Source organism: Sarcophilus harrisii, chromosome 6 (assembly GCF_902635505.1).
Source record: "Sarcophilus harrisii chromosome 6, mSarHar1.11, whole genome shotgun sequence".
Classification (NCBI taxonomy): Eukaryota; Metazoa; Chordata; class Mammalia; order Dasyuromorphia; family Dasyuridae; genus Sarcophilus; species Sarcophilus harrisii.
This window is the reverse complement of record NC_045431.1, coordinates 128892275-128908337: the sequence shown is the minus strand read 5'-3', so window position 1 is coordinate 128908337 and position 16063 is coordinate 128892275. Positions and strand designations below refer to the sequence as shown.

Here is a 16063-nt window from a genome sequence, read left to right as displayed (position 1 = left end):
CTGGTGTGATTTTTCTTGTGCATCAAGATAATTGTATAAATATGTATGTATCTATTAGATTTAACTTATATTTCTACCATATTTAACACTATTGGACTACTTGCCATTTAGGGAAGGAGGTAGGGGGAAAGGGAGAAAAAATAGAACACAAGGTTTTGCAAGAGTTAATGTTTAAGAATTATCCATGCATATGTTTTGAAAAATATAAAGTTTTTTAAAAAAAAATTTTAAATTAAAGAGTTCTAATTAAAAAAAAAAAAAAAAAAAAGGAGGGGTTGTTCTTTTCAGGCAATTTGTGTGCTTCCTTTTCTAAGGTATTGGCATTTTTTCCCAAACTTTCAAAATTCTCCTGCATAGTTTTCATTTCTTTCCCCCCCTTTTCTTATCTCTTTTAAGATCCTTTTTTGAACTATTCCAAGAGAGCCTTTTGAACTGAAGACCAGTTCATTTTCCTTTTTGAGGTTTCACCTAAAGGCATTTTGCCTTTGCTGTCCTCTTTTGGGTTTGTGTTCTGATCTTTCCTGTCTCCATAGTAGCTCTCTAAGGTCAGAGTTCTTTTTGCTTTTTTGCTCTTTTTAAAGGTTGAATTCTGTTCCTACAGCACAGGGGAAATTGTCTTGAGCTTCTTCTGCCGGACAGCAGGGGCTTTTCATTGACTCTACAGGAACTGTGGTGCTGCAGGCTTTCCTAATATGCTGGGTGGCCTGGCCAATCCTGCCTGTTATGCTGGGGTTTGGGAGTTGACAATTTACCTTCTGTAGTTGTGTTGGAGGTCTCACAGTTAGTCTCCTGATCTACTGGCCTTATAAACCAGGAAAGAGTAGCCAATGATGTTGTATTTTGGCTAAGAGCTTCCCACTAAATTCCCCATACCAGGTCTCTCTGCCCTAGGCCTCCACCTGCACTCCACACTAGGACTCATTTCTCCCTGCCCAATTGAGACAAAACTTTCCTGAAGTCCTTCCAAGATATCTCAAACTGTAAAAAATTATTATACTCCAGGGGCAGCTAGGTGGTGCAGTAGATAGAGCACCAGCCCTAAAGTCAGGAAGACCTGAATTCAAATATGGCCTCAGACACTTAACATGTCCTAGCTGTGTGACCCTGGGTAAGTCTCTTAACCTCAAGTGCCTCAGCAAAAAAAAAAAAAAAAAAAGTTAAAAACATTATTACACTCCAAATGTTTGTAAGTTTGTCACTCTAAAATCCATTTTGAGGCTTTGATCTAAAAATATTGATCTAAATTCGCGCTTGATCTAAGCACTGATTCTGAAGGAAGTTAGGGAGAGCTCAGGTAATGTCTTTTCTACTCCCTACCCTCTTGACTCCACCCCTATGTTCCTTAATTTCCATAAATAATTCCTCAGATCATCTGAAAGATGCCCATGGCTATGGGAGGTCTCTACCAGTATGGACATTTGTCTCTTTATCTAAATATGCTAGATATTCAATTGATGCTAAATTACATTGTTTCTGGCATATTTTGTGCCTAAAATGAAGGATATGAAGGCTAATGTTGAACTTTCTTCAACAAAAGAAAATTAATGATATTGGAGTTATCAAAATATTTTTAAAACAAATTCACAGATGCCAGGTCAAGAACTCATCAACAGAGAAAGTGATCAGACATTGTAATATTGTAGATCCTATGATAGATAAGTAATTAATCACCAAATTTATACAGTACTATTCAATTTACAAGTTGTTTTTTTATAACCCATCAAGGTTTAGCAGTGCAAATATTATTATACCATTTTACAGATTAGATTTTCCTGAAGAACTTCAGAGAAGTCAACTGACTTTCCCATAGTCAGCCAGCTAATCAGAAAAAGCAATCCAATCATCAGTAATAGCTAGCTAGCATTTATATATGTACACTGTTCCAAGTTCTCAGACATAATCTCATTTTATCTTCAGAACAATTCTGGGAGGTAGGTACTATTTTTATTCCCATTTACTAGGAAAATGAGGTAAACAGGGGTTAACTGATTTGCCCACAATCACACAGATAATAATATTCTAAGGCTATACTTGAACTTAGGTCTTCCTAATTTCAGGCCTAGCACTGTGAAGCACTTAGTTAGCATTCATATTTACCCACAGGATGCTAAGTAAGCAAATTAAAATATATGGTCCATGTCCTCTAAGCTTATAACTTAAATATGTAAGGGTAAAACATATAACACATTATAAAAAGTTAAGTATTCAACTATATACCACCAAAAAAAAAAAAAAAAGAAACATATGATTTTTTTAAAATAACATTATAAAGAAGTTCAATGCTTGTGATTTTGTGTTGTACAATGTTTCTTAAATTCAAATGATGATCAGAACTGCCATCAGTATCTGGCACATAGTAGGCACTTAATAAATGTTTACCATATGTATTTATCATCCCTTTTGACTTTCTTTTTGATCAGTTAAAGAAAGGTAAAAAGATTCATTCTTTTTTTCCCTTTACCTCCTAATCTAAAAATCATGAAGAAAAAAAGAGAGAAATGAAAAATATTGGTAACTATTAAGCAGTTTTGAAAAGGGCAAAGTAGGAAGATTTTGTAGTAGTAGAGTTTCAGTATTCAGACTTTGTGACCCATCCCAGCTCAATGTAGTTAAAAGAAAAATAACCCACAACATTCTAGTTAAAGCTGAGTCTAAAAACCAACTTGGGTACTTGCTGTTTGTTGCACAGTAAGTCATCTAACCTCTCTGGGCTGTTTTTTTTTTTTTTTTTTTTAATCTATAAAATGAGACAATGGGGCTTCAGTGGTATTAAACTCAAATAGATTATTTTGTCAAATTTTCAGTCTCCTTAGAGCAGCACTTGGGAGTGTTGCCTGCAACCCTAGGTTTCTTTTTAGGTACCGTTGGACTAGAACATGAATTCTCAATTGTGGGGTACCAGAAATAGGGAAAGGGTGAGGAAAAGGGTGAGAGGAAATTGTGGAGTAGAGAGAGAACATGAAACTCAAGAATGCCACTTATCAAATAAAGGTTTATGAAAAAAATAATTTCATTTTCTTATATGCATATCTATATGCATGTGAAAGCTAGCATTTTATTCCTTTCCTATTGAATAGAAGTTATTGGAAAGTTTTCTGAAAGCGAAAGTATCCTGGATCAAAAATGATTGTGAACCACTAAGCTTAAGGGAATCCTTCCAACTCTTCCAACGTATAATAGACTTTGAAAAGGTAAAATGAGGAATTTTCTTAAACTATGGATTGTGAGCCAGGAAATCAGGATGATCTGAATTTGAATTCTCACCGTGAGCATTTACTAAATGTGCAACTGCTGACAAGGTCAATTCTCTAAACCTGAGTTTTCTCTCATTTGTAAAAAGGAAAATAGTAAGTAGATAGGTTAAAATGGACAGATAGAAATAGTCTATAAAGATAGGATAGATAGGATAAATCTACATAGATAAAATAGATCAATAGATCCAGACAGGATATGAGGATAAATAGATAAAAGGACATATAGGATAGAAGGATAGCTCTAAATAGATAGGATAGATGCATAGGTAGATATAGCTTGATAGATAACAAATCAAAAGGAAAGGATATATAGATGAAGGATTAAATTAGTAGATATGGATAGAATACATAGATCTATAGATGATAAAGATAGAAGGATAGATATAGGTAGGCTAGGACAGGCTAGCTCCGTAAGGTAAATGAGATATAGATAAATACATTGGATAGATCTGTAGATCTATTGACAGATGGATAAGTAGGATAAACAGAAAGAGCCTTTATTCAATATTCACTATGTACCAACACAGTGATAAGCATTGGGGATTATGTAAAACTCGAATTAACATTATGTAAAACACCGCCAACCTTTAAAAGTTATTACCGAAATTAAATCCTTTTTTTTAATGAGGAAAGTTAACATATAGTGTTATGGAACTCCGATTTGGGGAGGGGGGAGGAGAGGGGGAAGCATACGCAAATTTGGATTTTTTTTTAAAGTCACTTAGTCCAATTCTTTCATTTTACAGATGTGAAAACTGAGGTCCAGAGCAACTTCTTATGCAGGGAGTAAAAGAGGCGGAAGTGGAATTCAAACTCAACTTCTGAATTCAAATTGAGAACTGTTTCACTAGAATGGAGTTAGAGCTGAGAAGGGGGCAGTGCCCGGCTGCCCAGGGAGTCTCTCTTCGCCACGCCTCGGAACTCCTTTAGAAAACGGAGCTCCCGGCCGTAACGGAGCCCCTGGGCCCTTCCCAGTCCCGGAGCGCATCAGGGTCTGGAGGAAGTCTGAAATGCAACGGTCTCTTTCCGAGACTGCCTCCGGGATGGCCGGGCAATTCCCGGGCTCTCTGCAGGCCTTTCCTTGAGGGATAACATCAGGAAGAGGCTGGAGTTGAGAAGCGAGAGGGAGAAGGAGAGAAGACCTAATCGAGGCACAGAGACAGGTCACCCTCGGGGGTGGACTATTTCGCTTGGGCGTGCTCGAAGGCTCGCCTCTCCCTTCCCCGGGAGCCTCTGAGCTTCGGAGCGCGGACGCCAGGGGACGCTGTGACGGCGGCCTGAAATTGACGGAAGGGGAAGCTGAAGTTGAAGGGAGGGCAGGGCGAAGTCTACAACGAGGCCAGGGATTCCCGGCAGCCGCAGAGCGGCGGCGGCGCGCAGCTAGCGTAAGCGTAGATTCTTCCGTGGAACGTCGGCGCGCCCCTGAGTTCCAGATTCCGGTTCGATCCCTTTGGTGACGCCCGGCGCGTTCCTTCCTCTTCCTCCCGCCTCCCCTCCTCCCCCTTCCTCACCTCTCCCTCCTTCCCTCCCTCCCCGAGTAGGAGCCGGAGCCGCCGCCGGTCATGTCCGCCCCTGCTGGCGCCCCGCATCCCCACGCCGCCGCCGCCGCCGCCAGCGCCAGGATCCCGCCCCGGCACGGAGCTGCGGCCGCTCCCCCCGGCCCCAACCAGGCCCAGCACTACCAGAACGGTGAGGCAGGCCGCGACAGGGAGAGGCGGGCGGGCTGCGCACGGGGCCTAGGGCGCGGGCGGCCGACGGGGCTCCGGCCTGGCCGGAGAAAGGGAACTAGGGCCCGGCCTAGCTTTGGGGGGGGGCTCGCGGGGCCGGGGACGGAAGCCTCGGGAGGCCCGGGCCCAAGTCTGAGCCGGCGCGAGGGCAGGAAACCCTCTGGAGAGGACATTGTTAAGTCCCAGGGAAATGGGGACGCCTGCTCGCCGGACGTCCAGGAGAAAGGGTGGTGTACAGCCTACAGTGGGGCTGCGGAGCCACCAGCTCAAGTTAGTTTGCAGACAATTGCGCATCAGGATGCAATATGGGTGCAACTGTAACCCTGACCCACTTGGGTCGGAATTGTGGCGGTGTCGGCTGCTGCTGCTCTCCCTCCCTTTCCTCCTGGTGCTGTTAACTCTCAGCACCTCGGGCGTTTAGGGAGTTTGTTGAACTTGACAACTGCTTTTTTCCTAAAGAAAACTCCCCTTCAGCAAGTCTAAGAAATGGATTGGGAGGAAAGGGAGGAGAGACGAGAAATCTTCTTTCTCCCACTGTTCCAGTGTATCTCTCCTTATCTCCGTTTCATCTGTTTCTGTTCCTTCCCTCTACCCCTTCCCCCCGCCCCCTCTCCATCCCGGTCTTTCACCTCCTTGTCTCCTCTCTCGGTCATTGTCTCTTTCCCTTCTTCCCTTCCTCTCCCTCTACCTGATGCCGTCTTTTTTCGCTTTCCTCTGTCTCTTCCCCTCTCCTGTTTCCCTTTCCCGTTTGTGTCTCATCTCCTTCCTCCACTTTGTCCTTACTTTTCCCCCTCCATGTGTGCCTAGGGGCCCCCACCACACCTTCCGCTCGATCGGCAAAATTGAGTGCTCCTTATGTTGACTTTTCACATTACCCTGGAAAATAAGAAAACCAGTTTTTAAATGAGGTTCTTGTGAGTTGCCTAATTCAGAATTCTGAGCTGAAAAATTATCCCCAAGAAATCTATCCCCTATTTTGGGTAATGTTAATGGTTTCAGACAGAGTGGGCTAGAGATATTGCTTTCATTACAACTTGAAATCAATACAGGTCTGAATCCTAAAACATGCTTGTGAGGGGAAATATTTTGCCCTTCCCCAAATAATTGTCTGGCTGTGCTGCTACCTCTTAATCATCTCAGTGAAATCGTAACTTTTTTTTTAAAGGACATAAAAAATTTAAAATATGTATTATGTAGTGTTTATCTCAGTATCCAATTGATGCTTTTCAAAAAGTAGTCTCTCTTTTCACTACTTAAATCAGTAAATCACTTTCTATGACTAGGAAAGATTACTAGATAGTCTATTTCACAAGACTTATAGATATGGTATTTTTGTAACATATAGGGATAGGTTGTTGTCTTTTGTATAAGAAATTCAGACTTGTTTTATGGAGTGAACCAAGTGTTTGTTTTAGAGTAAAGTAGACCCATGTTTACCTAGGAGCCAAGCATTATGCTTTTTATGGTTAATTTCATTTTCTGTGTTGTGCATTATTGACATTGTAAATTACCTATGATGCATAGGTATCACCTACCATCTGTTGTTGAGTGCTTAAGGAATGTAATTGTTACACTGATTTAAACAATTTAGTAAATTATTTGGCAAAACAAATTTGATTTCTATTTTTTTAGCCCCATATGATATCACATTGTAACTCAGTATTTTACTGTATTGTACTCTTCAGTTTAAATTTTTAATTCATTTTTTTAAAATAACAAGCATATCTCCCATCCCAATTTTAAAAATTAAAATAAATAAATTAAATTTAAAACATTTGAAAGAAAAACATTGCAAAAAATAAGCATAGTCAAACAAATCAAGTTACCACACTGTTTTGTTTCCCTGTTGTAATCCCTCACAAGTTAGAGACTAAATCTTCAATTGTGTGGCAAGTCATTTAACCTAGCAACACATTGCCTTCCTCTTCTGACTTGAATGTGATATTTCACTTTTAAAGGACTTGAAGAGAAGTTCTTTTGAGGTGTTAGCTGTTGGATATAGATATACTGGAAATTAGTTTGCAAATATGTTCACTCATGCTCACTCCTCAAAGAGAAACATTTATATAATTTTAGCAATCAACAAGGTAAACAAGAAATTATCTATTATATATGTATAAATTATATATTATAAAATATGAAAGTTTGATATAATGGGAGATATAAATAAAAATAGATCATAATTGACCTTGTTTCATCTGTTATGGGAAACCCTTTAATTCCGAAAACATACAGAATTTAAAAGATAACTAGTACTCTCTAATATGCCCGAAGTCTTTTCTGATCAAAGCATCTGTCTCAAATTTCTTCTCTTCATTTATAGCTAACCAGAAGCATCAGGTCTTAATATGTAGACATCTCCATGGTGATAATGAGCCTGTCTGGATGCATAATTTCTGTCTATGCAAATTGATAAAAGATCTCTGGGATATTCAAGGGAAAAGAATACTTTCCCTGAGAGATTTCTAATGAAACTTGGGATTTTTAAGTATAATTTTCTTATTTTAGCTATCTTTAAATATATCTCCATCTCACATGGGATAGCTATTGAATTCATTCTAAGAAACATTTATTAATCTATTCAAGGTTGGATGCTGGCAATTAAAAAACAGCTGTTATATGTTATATGGCATTAGATTATAAATTCCTTGAGAACTTTGTATAGAATTTAGCTTATCATCTCACACATATCAGTAATTTACTTCATATATATTCCTTCTTTGGGACATCCTCTATACTTTGATAAAGGGTGACTCTTTAGTTGCATGAGGTCAGTCTAGGAACAAGTTTTTGTTAAGTCTGCGGCTTGAATGCCGCAGCCCAGGCTCAGATCAAGGCTTTTCTAGCTCAACAGAGTCAGCCAGAACTTGGATTTCACTGATAGTCTTTAAGCAACTAGGGCCACTTTGACATTGAGATGAAGCGTCAGAGTATGAGAATTTTTTTCCCCCAGTAAAGCAAATGTAATATTATATCATGGCACAATGGAAGGAGTGTAGAGGACTTTCATTTAGAGCTAGCCATTTGCTACATTTGTGATCGGGGGCCAGTGATCTCATCTCTAGGTCTGTTTCCTTGACTGTAAAATGAGGGGGTTAAACTAGATGACTTAAGATCTTTTCTGTGTTTAAATCTGTAGTTTGTGATCACTTACACTAAGAGTAAAAAGAATGTGATCAACATAATCGCACATTATGCTTTCCTTGTGTCTAGTTTACTTAATGCCATCCCGGGTCAACAATATAACTCTGTAGTACAGTGCAGAAACTTGTTTTTCATTCATTATTTTTATGGTTCACCAAGCATTCTGATGTGGCTGTTTTGATGGAGTTAGATTTTGCCAATAAAGACTGAGGGTGTTAGTGTAGAAAATATATCACAGGTTTCACATCTTGAGTTGAAATTTAATTAGTTTATGATAGTCATTTCAGCCAGGTTCATAATTAGACAAATCTAATAATATCTCAAACTGGAGCCATTGAGCCAAATCTTCAATATCATCATTTTGGGTTAAATTGGCTTAAGAATTCTATACTATTTAGGTTCCCTAGAAAGAAAGAGTGAGCTTTTAGAGAGAGCATTTACAAACTGTCATTCTAGAATTGTTGGTCTTGCTTCTGTCTAAGCAGTTAGGTAATATACTAGGTAGAGCACTGGACCTGAAGTTCGAATTTAACCTCAGATACTATAATTCTATGACCTTGGACAAGTCACTTAACCTCTGTTTGCTTCAGTTTCTCCATCCATGAAATAGATGTAATAATAGCACCCATCTCCAAGGTTGTTGGAAGGATAGATAATATTTGTGAAACATTTTGCAAATCTGAAAGTGCTAACTATTATAGTTAACTTTGGTAACATGGCCTTCTCCCATCGGATTTTGCATTCTTCTAGCTGATCCAGGCAGATTACTGAAGATGCGTAATTTAATTTCTCTTGTAAATTTTAATGACCTACCACCAGAGAATTTGGGCTTTCCTCACCCAAAAGGTGAAAATTTTTTCATTGCCTAAAATGCTTCTCTTCTAATTCAGGTTTTATAGGAATTTATCTGTTTCTTAGTGTTTCTTTTACCTTTTAAGCCAGAGAATCCATTTTTAGAGCCTTTTTCATAAACACACTCCCTACATTGTCCAGCATATGTGTTCTAACTTGTTTTGTGGCTTGGTTGGAAGAATAAATTGAGCTTTTCATTTTCAAGTGTTCCTTAGTTGTATGGAGAAAATGGAGACCTAGAATGAATGGAAGTAGGAAAATGAAGTAGAGAAATAATCTTTTTCCCCCTGGCAATGTATCAAAAAAGAAGGAACTTCAGCAGTCATCTGATCCAAACCCCGCCCCCGCCCCTTTTTTTAAGATGGGCAGTAGATGAAAAGAATGAATTCCATAGCTCTTACATGATTTGCCAAACTTTACACAGATGTTAATTATCAGAAGCAGAATTTGAACTCAGATCTTCAGATATCAATTGGTGCTTTTTTTTATTATGCCATTATGGCTAGCAAGTTTTAAAAAAAAATTCATTCTAGCTAACAGTTTCCACTTCTTTCCTTTGCAAACATGTTGCCAAAAGTGCTAAAAAGTAACAAAATAGACTTTTCAGTTTGACATTCTTTCTAATCTTTATATAATCTTAGGTACAGGGTTTTTTGTTTGTTTTTAAAACAGTTAAAGATTGAGTGAATGCCCATCAGTGGGAAATAGTTGAATAAGTTGTGGTAAATAAGTGTAATGGAATAGGCTTGCTTTATAAGAAATGATGAGCAGGCCAATTTCAGAAGAGCCTAGAAAAACTTCCATGAACTTAAGGTAAAATGAGCAATAACAAGAGAATACTGTACGCTGCAATACCAAGATTATGTGATGATCAGCTATGATAGATTTAACTCTTCTCAGCAATGCGATGATCTAAGACAATTTCCAATAGATTTGGGATGGAAAATGCCACCCATATCCAGAGCTAGAGAACTAAGGAGACTGAATGTGGATGAAGTATACTACTTTCACTTTTGTTTGTTGGCTTTTTCTTTCTCATAGTTTTTCCCCTTTTGGTCTGATTTTTCTTGCATAACATGACAAATGTAGAAATATATTTAAAAGAATTGTATATGTATGGGGAGGGAGAAAAAAATTTGCAACACAAAATCTTAAAAAAATGAATGTTAAAAATTATTTACTATCTACTTATTACCATTTATTTGGGAAAATAAAATACTGTTGAGGGGGAAAATAAAATATTGTTCAAGAAATGACTGATTGATTAGATGAGTTTTTTAGATGATGGTAGTCCACAGAAAGCAGGAGAAAGGAATCCTGGCTTTCAAAATTTTGTGGGAATTCAAGCCTGGAATTTCAATATTTTTCCTCAAATTCTTCCTCCCCTAAAATGAGACCTTTTAAAATGTTTCGCAAGGTTCATAGTAAATACACAGGGCTAAACATACAGGACTCTAATCTTTCAGAGCACAGCAATCTCTTTTTCTATTCAGTCTTGCCAAAAATACAATTCAAACATTTACCAAAAAGGGGACATTGTACTGGCTAGGCCCTGGGAATGCAAAGTGAAAGTCCCCTACCTTCAAAAATCATAGATGTAGAGTCATTAAGGACCTTTAAGATAAATCTCTCATTTTGCACATGAAGATATCTCCCTGTGTAGTGAAATGATTTTCTTAAGGTCATATTGCTATAAGATTACATTGCTAGGAAGTTATGTAGTCAGCATTTGAATCAAGATAGTCTACTGCCTTAAATTCTCTTTAATCTTTATCTTGTTGTGCACTCAGCATTAACTGCTAAAATAATTTCAAAAAAAATTCATCTATGGGGCAGCTGGGTTTTGAAGTAGATAGAGTACTGACCCTGATATCAGGAGAATCTGAGTTCAAATCCAATTTTAGACAGTTGACATTAGCTGACTCTGGGCTGGTTACCCTGGAAGGGAAGGGAGGAAAATAAATTTTCCACAATACCTTACCAAGCTCCCCTTTATTGGGCAATAATGGGGATCTACTTTGGGCTTTTTTCCCCTCTGCTCTTTGGGCTTTGATTTCCTAGAAGGAGCATTCTACAAATCAATTTAGCTCTCATTATTAAGTGTTTGTTACACTGGCTAGACAGCATTTCTTCTGAAAAAAAAAAAAAAGACTATTAATCTGTGATTAAAAAAATCAAATGATCCTTGCCTTCAAGAATTTTTTAATCTCAGAGAGGGGGGCTAGGACATTCACACAAATATGTTGCAAGGTGTCATGTGAATGGGATTAGGATTGCCCTCTTCTGCTCAAGAGGGCAGAATTAGGACCAATTGGATGTTACAAGGAAACAGATTTTGATTCAACATAAGAAAGCATCTTCCAACAATTGGAGCTCTTCAATGAGAAGTAGGCTCTATCACAAAACAGCAAATTTGTTGTCACTGAAGTGGTCAAGAAGAGGTGTGCTGACCATGTCAGGAACTCTAAAGAAATTATTCCTAATGTGGAAAAAAAAAAAAAAAAAAATATATATATATATATATGTATATATATATATATGTTGCTAGATACTTGTAGAGAAGCAAAGAACTATGAATATGGAGGAAAGGTCATTATCTGCATAAAAAAGAAATAGTAAGGACAGGAGTCACTCTGGCCTAGGAAATTCTCCAAGCCTAAATGTTTAGTTTCTTTTTTGAGAATTTTTAGAAGATAAATCAATCATTAGACACAAATTTATTAAGCATTTGCTAAATGCTAAGCACTCATATCACATTTACAAAAACAAGATGAAAAAATTCTGCTCATAAGGAGCTCACATTTGACTAGAAAAGACTTTTTCCCCCCATCTTTATAGTTTTATTTATATGAATCAGGACACTATCAAATAACATTATACCTTAATTTATAAAGGATCCTCAGTTGTAATATGGTGCTAAAGACATTTTTAGAAGTAATTCATTTTTAATAGTATTTTATTTTTCTAAATACAGGCAGTTTTCAACATTCACCTTTGCAAAACCTTGTGTTCTAAATTTTTCTCCTTCTCTCCTTCCATTCTCCCCTACCCAAAACAGCAAGCACTCCAGTATAAGGTAAACATGTGCAATTCTTTTAAACATATTTCCATATTCATTATGCTGTACAAAAGGAAAGAAATCATGAGAAAGAAAACAAAAACAAGCAAATAACAACAAAAGATGGAAATACTATGCTTTGATCCACATTTAGCCTCCAAAGTTCTCTCAGATGTGAGTGGTACCTTCCACTACAAGTCTATTGGAATTGCCTTGAATCACCTCATTGTTGAAAAGAGCCAACTCTATCACAGTTGATCATCACATAATCTTGTTACTGTGTACAGTGTTCTCTTGGTTCTTCTTACTTTACTAAGCATCAGTTCATATAAGTCTTTCCAGGCTTTTCTGAAGTCAGTCTGCTCATTATTTCTTACAAAGCAACAATATTCCATTACATTCATTATTCAGCCATTCCCTAACTGATGAACATTGACTCAGTTTCCTTGCCACTACAAAAAGAGCTGTTACAAACATTTTTGCACATGTGGCTCCTTTTCCTCGTTTATAATCTTTTTGGAATACAGATCCAGTAGAAACACTGCTGTATCAAAGGGTATATACAGTTTTATAGCTATTTGAGCATAGTCAAGAAAGACAATATATACATATAAGTATGTACAAAATAAAAAGAAAATCGCCTTTCATATCAGTGAGGGACCAGAAAAGGCCTCCTGAAAAAGAGAATGAAAAGTGGAGCTGTTTCTTTTGAGAAAGTAGGGATTCCTAGGGGCTGAGGTAAAAGAAAAGATTCCAGACATAGGAATGTCCTGTTTGAGAAACAGAAAGTAGGCGTTAGACCTGTATCACTGGACCGTAGAATATATAGCAGGAAATAGTATGTAAAAAAGACTAGAAAAGTAGGAAGAAAGAGCCAAGTTATGAAGATCTTTGATTGCCAAACTTACCAGTTTATATTTTTGGTAATAGGAGCATCTGGAGTTTATTGAGTAGATAAGGTTCTATGTTTTAGGAAAATCATAGTGACTATGTGAAAAATAGTCATTCACAAAATCAGATCTCAAGATTTCTGAGTCTCCAACTCTTCATTTTATAGATAAAAAAGAGGAGGATGAGTGATGACTTGTCCTACAAGACACAGAAGTAGCTTCTGATCTGATATCTATTATTCTTCCCAATGTATGTCAATGTAGGCCCTTAGTGATCCTAATTTGGAAAGGACTGGAAACTAGAGGTCAGTAATAAACATTGCTTTCTTTTCTTTTGTTTTTCTTTCCTTGAAAGCTAAAAAATTCCTCTAGCTCAAATGTTTGGACCAACTCCTAAATTCAGACCAATGTGTTTGTTCCGCCTAGTCTTTTACAACTTTCCATAGTACTATTTCTTCCTCAGGCTAAAAGACTCAGTACTGAGGATCTGTTTTTTTCTTTTTGGAAGATAAACTCTCAGGCTTAAAGTAGAAACACATATAGCCTGGGAAATCCGCAAATGATGATTAGTTCCTGACTCATTAGAGTTGCTGACTGTTGTTAACCGAGTGTTCTGCATGATTTCTACTTATGCCTACTTAAAGTCTGATTAAGGAAAGCAAGTACCTGTTAAGTAAGATTCCTAAGATTGATCCGTTCAGCATTGAAGGCAGATTTCCATCAGAGATTTTTAGATATTTTCATACTAACTTTATGTAAAACACTATATTCTAGCTTTTTTTTTTTTTTTTTTGATACTTTTGTTGATAATTAATCATTGTAAGGTGGAAAGAATCTTGAATTTAGAGTCAAGAATAACCTAAGTTCATATTCTGCCTCTGGCACTTAGTAGCTATGTGACCATAGGGAAGTCACTGTATAACTCTTGAGTGAGCTTCACTTTCCTCATCTGTAAAATGGGAATACTAATAGCACCTACTAGATTGTTAGGATAAAATGAGATGATGTATTTGCAAACTTAGAGTACTATTGCAAATGTTACTCTTTATTGAAAAAAAGAATTACATTTCTTAAGGTGGTTCTGCTCACTGTTTGGTATGAGTTGTTATTGTTGTTTTTAAAAGAACAATATATTTTTTACTTTTAGTTTGTTTTAAGTTTTAGTTTTTAGTTTTCAACATTTATTCTTTTTTGGCACTTAATAAATATTTATTGATCTTTAAAATAATGAGCTTTTTTTTTAATGTGATGTTAAATAAATGATAAATTAAAAAAATCTTTTCCCCCTCAGTCATTTTGGTCCTATGTAAATATAGCCAAATTATACTTACAAATTAAAAACAAAATCAACACCTCTCTGCTTATAGTACTGATTGCCTTATATTCCATTATTTTATTTTAAGATGATCCAAGGAATATTTACTTTTATAAGATTGTTATTTCTAATTTTTTACATGTACAATCACATTAAACATTTTTTCATTAGTCATTTTGTGAAAGAAGAATCAGATCAAAAAGGGAAACTTTTTTTTAAAAGCTAAAACGGTTTGTTTAAACTTGCATTCAGACTCCATAACTCTTTCTGTGAATGTGGCTAGCTTTAATTGTCTTAGATCATTGTATTGCTGAGAAGAGCTAAGTTTATCTAATCATCCAGCAATATTGTTACTTTGTACAGTGTTATCTAGGTTCTGCTCACTTCACTCCGCATCAGTTCATGTAAGTCTTTATAAGTTTTTCTGAAATGCCTGCTCATCATTTCTCATAGAACCAGTATATTGCAGTTTGTTCAACCATTCCCCAATTGATGGAAATCTCCTCAATTTCAATTTTTTGCCTTGGTATAGTTTTTTAGTAAAGCATTTTTGCAAGTACTGTTGACCTTGCATTTCCTTTTAAGATTTTCCAGAACTTTAAGGCTACATCTTTCACAGTTATTAAAACATAACCTAGGAGAAGACTAGTAAAATAAATAATATTTATCATTTTGATGATTTTATGTCATTTAGAGGACTCTGGACAGATCATGTCACAAATTTTAGGAATAGGGAAATAAGGCAAATGGCAGCTTTTTCATCTTACTCTTATCAGAAATTCAAACAAATGGATTAAAAAAAAAATTAACCCCTTAAGTAGAAGATGGGAGAAATTGGCTAGATAGCATTTCTTCTGGAAAAAATAAGGGCATTTCATTAGACTGAAAACTGTGAACTAACAGTGGGATAAAGCCACCAAGAAAAGCTACTGTGTTGTTATATGACATTAAGAGGAGCATAATGTCTAGAATGAAGGAGGGAATGAGTAGACTTATTTGCAAAACATTTCTGCAATATAGCATTTAGTTCTAGAGATCATGTTTAAAATTTTAGAGAGCAAAGGTTTTTGATTTTAAGTTGCCTTGAATAGAGCTTAAATTTTTTCCTTTCATAATCTCTTTTTGTCCAAGAAATTTTTTTTTATATAATAATAACTTTTTATTGACAGAACCCATGCCAGGATAATTTTTTACAACATTATCCCTTGCACTCACTTCTGTTCCGATTTTTCCCCTCTCTCCCTCCATCCCCTCCCCTAGATGACAAGCAGTCCTATATATGTTGAATATGTCACAGTATATCCTAGATACAATATATGTGTGCAGAACCAAACAGTTCTTTTGTTGCACAGGGAGAATTGGATTCAGAAGGTAAAAATAACCTGGGAAGAAAAATAAAAATGCAAAGAGTTTACATTCATTTCCCAGTGTTCTTTCTGTGGATGTAGCTGCTTCTGTCCATCATTGATCAATTGAAACTGAATTAGGTCTCTTTGTCAAAGAAATCCACTTCCATCAGAATACATCTTCATACAGTATCATTGTTGAAGTATATAATGATCTCCTGGTTCTGCTCATTTCACTTAGCATCAGTTCATGTAAGTCTCTCCAAGCCTCTCTGTATTCATCCTGCTGGTTATTTCTTACAGAACAATAATATTCCATAACATTCATATACCATAATTTCCCCAACCATTCTCCAATTGAAGGGCATCCATTCATTTTCCAGTTTCTAGCCACTACAAACAGGGCTGCCACAAACATTTTGGCACATACAAGTCCCTTTCCCTTCTTTAGTATCTCCTTGGGGTATAAACCCAGTA

At 36.7% G+C, this 16063-nt stretch overlaps 1 protein-coding gene across 2 annotated transcripts in view; it reads left to right on the top strand.

The window, feature by feature from the left end:
• The first annotated feature begins 4629 nt into the window (after positions 1-4629).
• The window catches only part of SEC24B (SEC24 homolog B, COPII coat complex component), a 92387-nt gene continuing 80953 nt past the window's right edge, over positions 4630-16063 (top strand). For both annotated transcript variants that reach the window (XM_031942667.1, XM_031942666.1), the window contains exon 1: positions 4630-4943. In XM_031942667.1, coding sequence (XP_031798527.1) covers positions 4817-4943 — 127 coding nt within the window. In that variant the 5' untranslated portion in view covers positions 4630-4816. The remainder of the gene's footprint in view (positions 4944-16063) is intronic.